Source organism: Phyllostomus hastatus, unplaced genomic scaffold, assembly GCF_019186645.2.
Source record: "Phyllostomus hastatus isolate PE091 unplaced genomic scaffold, TTU_PhHast_1.1 phas_scaffold_216, whole genome shotgun sequence".
Classification (NCBI taxonomy): domain Eukaryota; kingdom Metazoa; phylum Chordata; class Mammalia; order Chiroptera; family Phyllostomidae; genus Phyllostomus; species Phyllostomus hastatus.
This window is the reverse complement of record NW_025334018.1, coordinates 1,372,303-1,387,294: the sequence shown is the minus strand read 5'-3', so window position 1 is coordinate 1,387,294 and position 14,992 is coordinate 1,372,303. Positions and strand designations below refer to the sequence as shown.

General features: G+C 39.0%; 1 protein-coding gene across 1 annotated transcript in view; it reads right to left on the bottom strand.

Annotated features, from left to right (window-relative positions):
- The window catches only part of FMO5 (flavin containing dimethylaniline monoxygenase 5), a 29,259-nt gene extending 15,941 nt beyond the window's left edge, over positions 1–13,318 (bottom strand). Inside the window, exons 1-5 of the mRNA XM_045816698.1 lie at positions 13,196–13,318; positions 12,795–12,967; positions 5,701–5,889; positions 1,173–1,335; positions 253–395 (exon numbers count right to left, since the gene is read on the bottom strand). Coding sequence (XP_045672654.1) covers positions 253–395; positions 1,173–1,335; positions 5,701–5,889; positions 12,795–12,929 — 630 coding nt within the window. The 5' untranslated portion in view covers positions 12,930–12,967; positions 13,196–13,318. The remainder of the gene's footprint in view (positions 1–252; positions 396–1,172; positions 1,336–5,700; positions 5,890–12,794; positions 12,968–13,195) is intronic.
- Positions 13,319–14,992: the final 1,674 nt, after the last annotated feature.

Here is a 14,992-nt window from a genome sequence, read left to right as displayed (position 1 = left end):
AGCTGACTGGGATTATGAGCATAGTCTATGGCCATGACCTTATTCCTTAGTGTGAGGCCAATCAAGTGGTGGGAATCTAACTGGCAACCTTGGCTCCCATCATATCATCAATCAGTGTTGCCAAATGAGGCAATGATGCAAGCCATTTGCCATTGGCACTGATGAGGAGCTATGTGCAGGTATTCATACTCTCTGTTGAGTCCACCTGTAGCTTTCTTGGTGAAGCAAAGTAAATAATTTACTGATTCAAACCTGTTTGGCTACATGGCTAATCTCCACAGCCAGATCCCCTCCAGAATTCCCAATGCCAATTACAATGACTCTCTTTCCAGTGAAACTCTCTGGATTTTTATAGTCTCGACTATGGAAATACTGTCCTTTGAACATCTCAATTCCTGCAAGCAAAGGGAAAATAATTATTAGGTGATGGTTTAGCTGACATTATTTGACAAATCATTTTTTTGCAGTGTGTAGAGTTTAAACATATACTCTCCATATGTTCTCCCTTTATTAACTTGCCTTTCTGAGTATTTTTGTCTATTTCTCATAGCCTCAGAGTAGAACCTTATGATTTACTTATAATAAATTGTCTGCTTCACTCAGAATCTGTTTGTGTTCTAGACTTATAGGCTCAGAAATACAAATGGCTTCAGAAAATTTCCATTTACTTATGTCTTTTCATTCTCTTTAAGTACCTACTCCAACTTCAACTGGAGTATGTATTTTTATAAACTCTAGAAAATACAGAGTGCTTTTGTTTTTTCAAAATGAAAATCCAGGCCAAAACCTGTAGTGAATTATTTCCTTAAGCTTTAATTTCTTCCTAATAAACTCAATATTTCTGTTTGTTGCCTTGATTGCTAAAAATACTCATTCAATCTAATGCACATAACTCCATGTTCTTTCTTTTGATCCTTAGAAAAACTAAAGTCATTGTGAAAGTAAATATGGAGCCTTCTAACTTTCCCCTAGTTTCCAAAATTACCATTCTCTCTACCTTCCAAATGCTAATAATTCAAGTTACTCCCACATCTTTCAGGAGAATATGCAGAATTAGGATAAGCCTTATTTCATCCCAAGGAAAGAATCACTAAGACCAAAATTCCCCCCATTCCTTAGGGACCAGGTCATAGGCATGGTTTGAGCATCTTCCTTCCCAGTAGGCTACTCACCAGGGAAGCTTTCCAGCGGTAAGTAAGCATTGGTATGATGACCAGTGCAAACCATGACTCCATCGAAGACATCCACCTTCTTTTTCCCTTCAGATTCTGTGACCACTTCCCATTGGCCTGAAGTGGAGAAATCAGGTTGCTTTTTCACACTGCACACAGTAGTCTGAAAAGAAAAGTGATAGCTATAGGGAATGGTAACCATAGCCTCTACAATGGACATCTTCCCTGACCTGAGTCTCCTGTCAGAATGTGACACGAAGAGCTGACACCATATGAGAGGGCTCATGCAAGAATATCTGATTTCCATACTCCACAAATAACACTTTTGTGAGATATGGTCAGTCAGAGTGAGAAAATTTTCATGAGACAGACTAAATAAAATAGAGTTGGCAGGCTAATGATGCACTCTTCTCTGCTTTTTGAAAAGTGCAAATTACTAGTTCTTTGGAACCATGCCTTAAGGCAATAATTTTCAACTGGTGTGCCACAAGAATTTTTGAAACATGCACTACCTGACTATTTAGTCAGGGGCATTGACCTCTTTTACCTTAGATTGTAAAATTAAAAAATGACAACAGCCAACACAATAGCTGTCTAGTGTGAATAAATCAAAATTATACCTATTTTTTAACTAACAAAAAATGTATCTTTTGATGTACCAAGGAATTTTAGTACTTAGTTTATATGTGCTATGGAATGAAAAAGATTGAAAATTGCTGCCCTAAGGCAATGCCACACTTGAATAAAGCTTAGGTTTCTCCTGTGGTTCTAAGATACCCTGTGCACTAAATGCCTGTTCCTCCTCTGACTCCTAAACACTCTGAGACCCTCTGATGTCTTCTTACCCTAAGTACTTTTCTGTCTACCCTCAAACATGTGACTGAGCTATAGGGTACCCTTTCCTGGTAGAGTAGAAAAATATTTCAGTGGTTTATCTCCATAATAAAGTTTTATGGAAATGAACCTCTCTTTGGCTCCCATAAAAGCCTATTTTACAAGAAACAATCAAAGAAGAAGCTGTGAGAAGGGATAGCCAATGGTATAATTTTTAGTTTTTAAAAATAAAATCATATGGGTTACTCTACCCAGCCTAAGAAAACATTAAGAATGTGCTCCTATGTGCTTCTAGGGTCTGTGACCATAATGTCTTGGTGGACTAATAGAGATACCACACCTTTATACTCTAGCCATCCTGCACTATTTATAGTTCTTCCTTTTACACAGGCTGGTGCTTCTGTCTGGATCATCCTTTTATTTCTTCTTCATTTGACTGATTCCTGCTCACCCTTCAACATTTCCTTTAGATACTATCTCCTCCAAGAAAACTTCGTGGTGCCTGATGTCTCATGGCACCACGAGGATGGGTTAAGCATCCCTCCTCTGAGCTGCAATATATAGAACTCTACAGCACTTCTCACCCTGTAATGCTTGCTTTTAAAAAAGTCAACAAAAATCTCATTTAAAATGAGGTAGGAAGGGGCAGGATCCCCATCCTGCCTCTATGTCATGCCCTATGTCAATTACGAGACACAACATGGATAAGTGTAATAGCCCTCTCAACTTCTTCCCCGCTCTAAAAGAGTTCCCTCTTTGTTTTAGTGGACTTGCATGTGGGCCACCATGGTTGTATGTTCTGGATCACAATTCTTTGTTATACCTGATTAAACCTATTTTGCTGGAGAAATATCTGACTTTTTAAGATCAACATTCTTTATTTTTATTAATTGTATTTATAATAAAATTTTCTTCATTTTTCTATCTCTTTGACTATAAAATCACTGGGCTTGTTTTGTTTTGGTTTTGTCTTTGTACCTTCACTGATTAGAATGATAGCAAACTTGTTCAGTAAGTGTTTAAACAACTGAAGAAAAGTACTACTAGGCTGTAAATGATTTACTTTGGAAGTTGTCATGGGACATTACCATTTTTATTGTAGTTAAACAGAAAAATGCATGATTTAGCAGAATGATCAGAAAGTAGGACGGAGGCCCTGACTGGTGTGGCTTAGCTAGTTGGATCATCGTCCCATACACTGGAAGGTTGCAGGTTCAATTCCCAGGCAGGGCATATTCCTAGATTTTACATTCAATGTCCAGTTGGGGCACATACAGGAGGCAACTGATCAATGTTTCTCTCTCACACTGATGTTTCTCTTTCTCTCCCCCTTTCTCTCACTCTTGAAGCAATGAAAAAATGTCCTTGGGTGAGGAAGGAAGGAAAGGGAAGGGAAGGGAAGGGAAGGAGGAGGGAAGGGAAGGAGGAAGGAAGGAAAGGAGGAAGGAAGGAATGGGTTGGCCAAAAAGTTCATTCATACAGGGTGCTTTTTTTTTTCTGTAACATGGGTCTAGTAGCACTTAGTTGTCTTTAACGTCATTCAAAACAATTTTGTTAGACTGTATTGTGACAGCTGTCATATCAGTGTACATTTGTAAAAATATTAAAATTGGTGAATTTTTGTGTAGCCATTTTAATATTGAAGATGGAAGAAAATAAACATTTTCAGCATATTATGCTTTGTTACTTCAAGAAAGGTAAAAACAAAACTGAAACACACACACAAAAAGATTTGTGCAGTGTATGGAGAAGGTACTATGACTGACTGAATGTGTCAAAAATGGTTTGTGAAGTTTAGTGCTGGAGATTTCTTGCTGGACAATGCTCCATGGTTGGGTAGACCAGTTGAAGTAGACAGAGATCAAATCAAAACATTGATTGAGAACAATGAAGTTGCACACTGAGAACTATCAATGTTATACCACACAGGAAATAGCCAACATACTCAAAATACCCAAATCAAGTGTTGAAAATCATTTGCTTAAGCTTGGTTATGTTAATTGCTTTGATATTTGGGTTCCACATAAGTTAAGTGAAAAAAAAACCTCCTTGACCGTATTCCCACATGTAATTCTCTTCTTAAACATAATGAAAACATTCTGTTTTTAAAACAAATTGCGATGGGTGATGAAAAGTGGATAGGTTACAATAATGTAGAACAGAAGAGAATGTGGGGCAAGTGAAATGCACCACCACCAACCACACCAAAGACCAGTCTTCATCCAGAGAAGGTGATATGTAAATGGTGGGATTGGAAGGGAGCCCTTTATTATGAACTCCTTCCAGAAAACCAAATGATTAATTCCAACAAGCACTGCTCCCAGTTAGACCAACTGGAAGCAACACTTGAAAAAATGTGTCTGGAATTAGTCAACAGAAAACACATAATCTTCCATCACAATAACACAAAACTGCATGTTTCTTTGATAACCAGACAAAAATTGTTACAGCTTGTCTGAGAAGTTATGATTCATTCACTGTATTCACCAGACATTTTCCCTTTGGATTTCCATTTATTTTGGTCTTTACAAAATTCTCCTAATGGAAAAAAGTTCAATTCCCTGGAAGGCTGCAAAAGGCACCTGTAACAGTTCTTTGCTCAGAAATATAAAATTTTGGGGAAGATGGAATTATGAAGTTGCCTGAAAGATGGCAGAAGGTAGTGGAACAAAATGATGAATACACTGTTCAATAAAGTTATCGGTGAAAATGAAAAAGGGTGTGTATTTTACTTTTACTTCAAAACTAAATGAACATTTTGGCCAACCCATTACAAAGGAGATGGGGGTTGGAGAATTGAATTAAGGTGGTCAAAAGATACAAAATTCCAGTTATAAGATAAATTAGTACTGGGGATATAATGCACTATATATAACTACAGTTAACACTGCTGCATGGTATGTTTGAAAGTTGTTGAGAGAGTATGTCCTAAGAGTTTTCATCACAAAGGAAAAAAAGGTAGAAGATTCAGGCTTTTTGCCAGCTGTCAGAAATATCTACTCTTTTATGGCCATAGCTAAAATGATAGAAAAGTCATGGAAGACATTACAGCAGGAAGAAACCATTGAATGATCTAGTACAATCATCTTGCTTTACGGAAAAGAAAATTGAGACACATGGAAATTGAGGAACTTACTTGTCTGAGGTCACAAGTTGCTTAGTAGTACAAAAATAGAGTAGAATTCAAGTTTTTGTTGCTCGATTCACTGTTCTTCCCTTTTCACCAGTGTTAACTTCTTTGCTTTCTCAGTAACTTCCCAATATCTACTTCACTGGGTTGTTGTGATCACATAAAATAATGCATTGGAAAATATTTCAGGAAGTATAAGAGGGCTAAGCACTAGTGGATGAATTGTGGAACCAAAGAGTTTTTAAAGTTCCTATGCCTGTCAGTTCCCCTCTCTAATTAGGAAAACATTCCCCCTTATTTATTTTATTACAACGTAATAGTATACAATGAAAACATTCTGGCCTGTGGCTTCCTACAGCTGCGGCCAAAATATATAAAAGAAGGACTTTTCTCTGAATATTTTTCAGACACACAGAAGACAAAGAGTGCACTCTTTGTCTAGATAGGATAGATACCTGTGGTATCAAACCAATATTTATATGAAAGCACTGGTAAATGAAGCCACATTAATTCATTTACTTGACAAACAACTTCAAACACAAAGATATCCACAAAATTTCCTACCTTCAACTGGATATACTTTAGAAGGTCAAATTCTTTGGCATACATCCTGATATATTCCAGGACCTGGGAGTTGTGCATGAAGTTAGGAAAATGGTCTGGGATGAGATAGTCACTGAAGCACATCATCTCCTTAGAAGTGTTGATGATCACTGATTTGTAAATACTGGCCCTTCCTTCTTCAGGATTTTCCTGCAGTAAATAAGATGTATTCAGAGGCACTACAGAATTAACTTCATGTTTTATAAACAGCCAATAAACAGTTGAAAAAGTCTCTGAAAGAAATGTCATTAAAAAAGTTACATACGCACACACCTTGAATCTGAGTTGCCTTTATGACTTGCTTTTGACCAACAGCATGCAGTTGGAATGATACTGAATGGCTTCCAAGATTGCCATAAGTAGTCTTACAGCCTCTGCCTAGGTCTCTTAGAAAGCTTGCTCTGGTGGAAGTCAGCAGCCATGTAAAAAGTCCAGCTACCCTGAGACTACCATACTGTGAGGAAATACATGTTAGTCACATGAAAAGAATGTATGAGACAGAGAGATGTGGAACCAGCTCCCAGAAATTCTTTTATCCCAGTTGAAGCTCTAAATGTGTGAGCAAAGAGATTATAGCAGATGTCCAGTCGCAGTTGTCAGCTCATTGCGATGACATGAAATTCCAAGTAAGAACTGCCCATCTGAATAATAATCTTTTTTTTTAAAGATTTTATTCATTTTGTTTTTAGAGAGGGAAGGGAGGGAGAGAGAGAGAGAAACATCAATGTGCGGTTGCTGGGGGTCATGGCCTGCAACCCAGGCGTGTGCCCTGACTGGGAATTGAATCTGCGACACTTTGGTTTGCAGCCCGCGCTCAATCCACTGAGCTATGCCAGCCAGGGCTTTGAATAATAATCTTAACTATCTTATGTATCTCAAAGCCTAGGTGAGTTTTTGAGGGTTTTCATATACTTATGAGATTGCTGTCCAGGAATCACTGTACTAACTTAAATTCTGTCCAGTATATGTTCCTGTTTTACCTCATTTTTACTAATTTAAGAGACAATTACAGAACTTCTAGTCAAGATGGCAGCACAGGTAAACATGGCTTCCTCCTCACGCAACCACATCAAAATAAAATTACAACTAAACTACAGAATGACCATTCAGAACCATCAGATAATGAGCTGAATGAAAGAGGAACTATTTAAAGAAGAAACCAAATACAGAATTAAAGAAGAAACTGCATGAAGACTGGTAGGAGGGGTGGACATGGAACAGGCTGGTCCCTCACCCACATGTGGCAGATAAAAATCAGAAGGATTATCTCAGGAGAAAGGGGTCCCAGCCTCATACTAGGCTCCCCAGCCCAGGGTTCCAGTGCCAGGAATGTAAGTCCCCATAACTTCTGGCAAAAACTAGTGGGGAATGAGGCTGTGGGAGACAGAAACTGTGGGATTCTCAGGCAGTTCCTCTTAAAGGGCCCATGCACAGACTTACTTGGACTCACTGCCTCTGAGCTCCAGCATGGGACAGCAGACTGAAAGGCATCAGAACATACAGGAAGGAACTGAATTGTCTAGTATCAGGGCAAGAGCTGAAGGGCAGCATTTCTCCCAGACAGAACTGCTGGCAGAGGCCACTGTTCATTTTCGGAGGCTTCCTGGACAAAGCCACAGAGCCCCCATACCCCTCACTAAGTTGCCTCAGGCCCAGCACTAGCAGAAACCAGCCTTGGTTTATGACTTGGCCTTACCTGGGCACCTCCAAGCCCAGCACAAGTAGCAGCCATCTGCAGATCACTTTGCAGCTTATGCCGTGTGATCTTAGAGAGAACACAGGTGGTGCCCGACCTTGGATGTGCCAACAGCAATCAAGGCTCACCTATAACAGGAGGGATATACACAAGACACATAGTGGGCATAACTTGAGTATCCAGCTTGGGTAATAGGGGAGGCTGTGCTCTGGACTCTACAGGACACCTACTACACTAGGCCACTCTACCAAGCTTGGGAGTTGTAGTAGCTCTACCTAATATACAGAAACAATTGCAAGGAGGCTGTCAACATGAGGAGACAAAGAAACATGTCCAAAATGAAAGAATAAAACAAAACTAAAAAAAAACCCCCACACACACACTAAACTAAATGGAGACAAGCAATCTACTAGGTGTAGAGTTCAAAAAACTGTAATAACAATACTCAAGGAACTTAGCAAGTACCTCAACAGCATAAAAAAATCCAGTCAGAAACAAAGGATACACTAATGAAAATAAATAACAATTTACAGGGAATCAACAGTAAAGTATATGAAGCGATAATCAAATCAGTGCTTTGGAACATAAGGAAGAAAAAACAACCAATCATAACATCAAGAAAAAAATAATCCAAAAAAATGAGGATAATGTGAGGAGCCTTTAGGACAACTTTAAGCATACCAACATTCTCCTTCCAGCACCCCCCAACATTTGCATCATTGGGGTGCTGGAAAAAGAATAGAGAGCAAGAAATTAGAAACTTATCTGAAAAAAATAATGACAGAAAACTTCCCCTAACTTGGTAAAGGAAATAGATGTACAAGTCCAGAAAGCACAGAGTCCCAAACAAGATAAACCCAAAGATGTCTACACCAAGAGACACATCATAATTGAAATGCCAAAGATTAAAGACAAAGAGAGAACCTTAAAAGTGGCAAGAGGAAAAGTTAGTTGTCTACAAGGGGAGCTCCCATAAGACTGTCAGCTGATTTCTCAATGGAAACTTTGCAGGCTGAAACAAAGCAGTATGGAGATACCTCAAAAAAATTAAAAATAAATCTGCCTTTTGATGCAGCAATCCCACTTCTGGGAATATATCTGAAGGAACCCAAAACACTAACTTGAAAGAACATAAGCACCCCTATGTTCATTGCAGCATTATTTGCAATTGCCAAGATATGGAAGCAGCCCAAGTGTCCATCAGTAGATGAGTAGACTAAATAACTATGGGACATTTACACAATGGAATACTACTCAACCATAAAAAAGAAAATTTTACCCTTTGTGATGGTATGGATGGACCTGGAGAACATTATGCTAAGTGAAATATGCCAGTCAGAGGAAGACAAATACCATATGATTTCACTCATATGTGGAATCTAACGAACAAACCAAACTAAAAAGGAAAATGGGGACAGACTCATAGATGGAGAGAAGGATGACAGCTAGTTGGTGGGGGAGGTTAGGGGATAGAGGAACTGAGTGAAAAGGAAAAAGGACTTATGAACATGGACAACAGTGTGGTGATTGCTGGGGAGAGGAGGGTATAAAGGGACTAAATGGTAATGGAAAAAATACAATAAAGATTTAAAAAGTAATAACAATAATAAAAAGAAGGAATTGGCAAGAAATAGTCAAAGTGATAAAAATCAAGGACCTACAGCCAAGATTACTCTACCCAGTAAAGCTATCATTTAGAATTGAAGGACAGATAAAGATTTTCCCAGATAAGAAAAAGCAAAAGGAGTTCATCATCATCAAACCAGTATTATATGAAATGTTAAAGGTCTTCTTTAAGAAGAAGATAACAAACAATAAAATGGTAATAAATACATATCTATCAACAGTTGATTCTAAAGGACAAAATTAATGAACAAGCAGATCAAAAAACAGAATCATAGATACAGAGAATGTTGTGATGATTGACAGATGGGAGGGGGGTCAAGGGGATGGGTGAAAAAGATAAAGGGATTAAGAAGTACAAATTGGTTGTTTCAGAATAGTCGTGGGAGTGTAAAGTACAGTATAGGCAATAAAGTAGCCAAAGAACATATATACATGACCCATGGACATGTATGATGGTGTGGGGATTGCCTGAGGGAGTGTGTGGGTAGGAGCTGGGTGGAGGAAACCAAAGGAGGGAAAACTGGGATAACTGTAATAACATAAACAATATAATATAACTTAAAAAAAGTCACCCTGGCTGGTGTAGCTCAGTGGTTTGAGTGAGAGCCTGTGAACCAAAGGGTTGCCGGTTTGATTCCCAGTCTAGGGCACATGCCTGGGTTGCAGGCCAGGTCCCCAGTAGTGGGTATGTGAGAGGCAACTGCACATTGATGTTTCTCTCTCTCTCCTTTTTCCTTTCTCCTCTCTCTAAAAGTAAATAAATAAAATCTTTTTAAAAATGTCAATTACTCAGTGTCAGCAAAAATGAAGTAAAATTGAAACTTATGCTGGACAGAGTGTATGTAAGTTAACACAATGTGCTTTTCCACCACCAGTCATACTAACATTAGGATGAGATCAAGAATTGATGGAAACTAATGTCTTGAGAACTTATATACATGGCAGTCCCTCCTTATCAGCTTTTTTGCGGTTTCAGTTACCTGCAGTTACCTTTGGTCTGAAAATAGTAAATAGTAAAGATGAACAGTAAATGGTGAATAGTAAATAGTAAAGATAAAGTTCCAAAAATAAACAATTCCTAAGTTTTAAATTTTTGTGCTATTCTGAGCAGCATGATGAAATCTCATTCTGTCCTTCTTTGACCTGCCTCAAAGAGATGAATCATCTCTTTGTCTATTATATCTACACTGCATATGCTCCCTAGTCATTTATAGCCATCCTGGTTATCATATTGACTACCAGAAGTATTGCAGTGGTTGTGTTCAAGGATCACTATTTTACTTAGTAATGGCTCCAAAGTGAAAGAGTAGTTTTGCTGACAGTTCAAATATGCCAAAGAGAAGCCATAAGTGATTTAAGTGAAAACTTGAGTATAATATAGTAAGATATTTTGAGAGAGACCACATTCATATAATTTTTTACAGTATATTATAATTGCTCTACTTTATTAATTATTATTGTTAATCTCTTCTGTGCCTAATTTATAAATTAAACTTTATTATAGGCATGTATGTATAGGAAAAACCATAGTTTCTATAGGGTTTGGTATTATCTGTGGTTTCAGGCATCCACTGGGGATCCTGAAACATAACCCTCATAGGCATGGGGGGATAATTATTACTAGGACTTTTCAGCAATAACAAGAAGGAGGCAAGTGGTGAATCCTACTCCTGTTTGGCGGGTGGAATAGAGAAAAAGAAATAGAGATAAGAAAAGAAAATGCAAGTGATCGTATTTGAGAAGAAAAAAATACATGCTGTATCTCTGGGATCTCTCTCAAAAGAACAGATATTTCTGACATATATATACACATATACATAATATAATATCTCATATATATTAAAATACATGTAAAATATGATGTATAATATAATAGACACAGATGTGCTCTGTCTTAACATAAGTCAGAGATTTATGATAAAATATAGCTTATTTATTTTCAAGGAAGTAGTTTATAACGTGTTGAAATTTTGCCAAGAGGATAATTAGAAAAAAAACTTCAAGTTAAGACTATCAGAGAACAAGGGTAAACCACTTTGGAGATAAAAGACAAGTACCTGATGATTAGGTAGGGTGGTGGACCCTGGGATGGTGATTTCATACCTGGTCAGTAGCTGCCACATCTGGCTAGGATGTTTACCAGAGACACCAAATACATGGGCCCCACTCCAGGTCTACTGAATAATAATAACTGACACATAACACTTACTTGGTAGGTACCACAGTTGTTAATAATTGACACAATTATTCATGCACTTAATCTCCACAATAACTCTATGAAGTGCGTAGGTACTGTTTGTTATTTTCTCCTTCTTAGAGATGAAGAAACAGAAGTACAGAGAGGTTTACTGATTTTCTCCAACATGACACTGCTAATAGGTACAGACATAGAATCTGAACCCAGACTATGCTATTAAGTTCTACACTACGTTGTGGCTAGATTTCAAAAATAGAATTTTCTATTGACTACTAAATACTAATTAACAACTTTTTCGGCCAATGCCCAAGACTGATGATGAAGACTGACTGATAGGGGAGGTGTGTGATTTGCTAAAGGATATCTACTTTAGAACTAAATAAGGACTATTGTTAAATAGAGTTAGTCCTCCAGAACAGAGCCAAGATGCAAAAGGACTGTACTGCTCAACTAAGGAATGCTATGAAGCCACTTTTAAGGAGCTGGTCAACACTGTGTCAGTTTTTATGAAATGTGAAACATATATGGATATCCCAATACCATTCACTGGTTTAGAAAGTGAGTTTAAAAGCAAACTCAATGCATGTCACTTTGGAGATCAGGAAAGGAAGTTACTATTATTTGTCATATGATAAGCTTGACTATCATTGAAGTAGATAATACCTGAACTGCTAGTAACAAGTTACAGGTCTGGATATGCATGCTAAAGCAACTCGACTTTAAAACTGAATATTTGCAAAGACAAGAAAACCCAGGTGCAGGTGTTTTTCACCTTCTTCTGAAGACAGGGCTTTGACCTACTGATTTGATTTCTCAAGTGAAGGAAAAGTTCAAAGAAAAGAAGGCAGCCAGACTTTATATTCTACCAAAGGACAAGGATTATGAGAGAATTATGTAAAGTGAACCAGAATTCAAAGAAAGAAAGGAAAGAAAAGAAAAGGAAGAAAGAAAAAGAAAGAGAGGAAGGAAAGAAGGAAGGAAGGAAGGAAGGAAGGAAGGAAGGAAGGAAGGAAGGGAGGGAGGGAGGAAGGGAGGGAGGGAGGGAGGGAGGGAGGGAGGGAGGGAGGAAAGGAAAGAAAGGTAACAAGGTTAGAGAAGATTAAAAGGGGAGATTCCTGGAAGGAGTTGTAAGCAGGTGCTTTACATCACTTACCTACTAATGCAGACCAGGAACAACCACTCTAAATTTTCTAACCACTTTACATTTTTCTGTTTGTTATTTTGTTTTCCCCTTACTACCACCCAGTGTTCCCCTCTTCTGGATAGCAGCAAGACTCGGTAAGTGAAATGATCTCTGTGCCATTTTTCAGGACGTCGGTAAAAGAAAAACAAATGATACCTGTATTTCATTTTGCTGCCAGCCTAGGGAAAGAGGAAATCTGTACAGAAGTGATGGCTGCAGAGAAAAGGTCAGCAGACTGAATTCTAGCACATTTAACCACTGTCAAGGCCATCATATTTCCTGACACAAGATAAAATGTCACATGCTCCTACTTGCAACGAGGGTTCCAAGTATCAATAAACCAGGAGATTTACCTGGAACCTCCAGAGCCCTCCGATGTCATCAGTCCTTTCAAAGCAGATGGGCTCCAAGCCTTCTTCTAGGCAGCACTTGATAGATGTGAGCCCGCTCACACCTCCCCCAATCACAGCAATTCTTTTGTTGGTCATGGTCTCCAGAGATCTTCGGCTGAATCTACGCAACCTACCTAGAGAAAAAATGACAAAAGACAGCACACGTAAGTTAACACCTTTCAAGAGAAGAACATGGCCCTGGCATCCAAATAAATCCTGCAACAACAGTTGTCTTCGGGGAAGCCAGATTCTGCTGTCTTCTTAGCCATTGGGAATTGCTACGCTTGGGACAGGGGAGTCCCGTGCCTCCAAGCTGAGGCTCAGAACTGAGAGCTCTGCTGTCTCATACTGGATCTCACTACCTTTCTTAACAACACCAGGCAGATCTTTCAGCTGAAACCTGGAGGCTGCTTTGCAGTTTCGGCTGTTTTCAACAACGCAAGTAGCAACAAAGTGCAAACTGCGACAGCCAATGAAACAAGCCGCTCCGCCCCACCTCTTTCAGCCAACACCCCGCCCCCTCAGCCGCACAGCTCCCGGAGGGGCGGGGGAGGGGTGGGAGAGAGGGATAAAATCCGGAACTTGGGCACAAAAAATTAATCCTACAATTTATCTTTCAGCTGACATTTCCCGCACTCTCAACCACTCTCTCTGGAGATGTAGAGGCCTTCTATCTCCTTTGCTCCCCACCTCCGCATCCGCTGTGAGCTTCCTAGTGCTGCCTTAAAGGGATAAACTCTTCTTTCTTTCTTTTTAAAAAATTACTTTATTGTTGTTCAGTTACAGTTGCCTGCATTTTCTCCCCACCACTACCCCCACCCCAGCCAAACCCACCTCCCTCCCTTGCTTCCACCCTCCTCCTCGGTTTTGTCCATGTGTCCTTCATAGTAGTTCCTGAAAACCCTTCCCCCCACTGTCCCCTCCCCGATCCCCTGTTAGATTGTTCTTCATTTCAGTGTCTCTGGTTATTTTGTTTGCTTTTTTCTTTTGTTGGCTATGTTTCAGTTAAAGGTGAGATCATACGGTATTTGGGACAAACTCTTCTTACTGGTGAAGGAGAGTTGGTCAACAACCCTAAAGCAAGTCTTGCTGCAATAGCTTAAGTGGAGAGCCTCAATCTCTTAGGAGATCGGTTAAAACAGGTCTGGTCCCTCATCCACCCCAAACTCTTAACCCACCTCACACGTTGGATCTTTGGTTCTATGCTACTGGTGAAAATTTCCCTTAAAATACCCACGCACTGAAATGGGTGCTGGCCTACAGTGAAGAATGGATTACAGTTCCTACTTAGAGGAGCTTATAGTTTAATGAAGACCAAAACACAGACCAATAATGTCAATAAAATAAAAATACGTTTACAAGTGTCTTCTCTTATGCCATTACATGTAGAATTAAAACAACAAAATACCCACTTTTAAAATGTAACTTAAAATTTTCAAACATAAAATCATGCAGAAAAGGTCAATATAACAGATACAGTATTTTACTCACTGGGTCACGGGGCACACCCAACCCAGGAATCTATTCTAACAGGGGGTGTTGAAGAGGCAGGCTGTGTCTTGTGCATCCATCGTCACTCAACTTTGCTCAAGATGGTTGAATTCCAATAATGTCAGCCCTGGATTTTCACTTACTGGTCTCACCTCAAAAGTATTGTTCATGGAGTGAGTAGTTAACATTTCTCAAGAGCTTACATTGTATGGTTCTCAAAGGCTTAATGGGAATGGATACTTAATCCTGTAAGCAACCTGTATGAGGCAAATACTATTATCACTCCCATTTTGCAAGTGAGTGGAGGGATGCAAGCCACACACTCCAGGGTTAGGCCTGGACTTCTGGTCACTGTGCCTACTGCTCCCTCAGGAGGGCATTTTTACTTCTTACTTAGTCACGAGTGCCTCTTTTATTTCTCATTTCCTTTTTGCCTAACTTCTGCCTTTGTAACACTCTCATTGAATTGCTTTTAGCTGAGCTACAGTGTGCGTTATTTTAGCTACTTCAACATGTGTTTAAAAATAGAACTTTGCTTTGGGGAGTCATTTGGTTCCATTAGGAAGATTCCTGCTCAATGTATGGTCTAAATCATATTAAAAATATATAGCAAAGACACATACACATACTGGAACACATAACATCAACATAGTCTAATGGGAGAATGA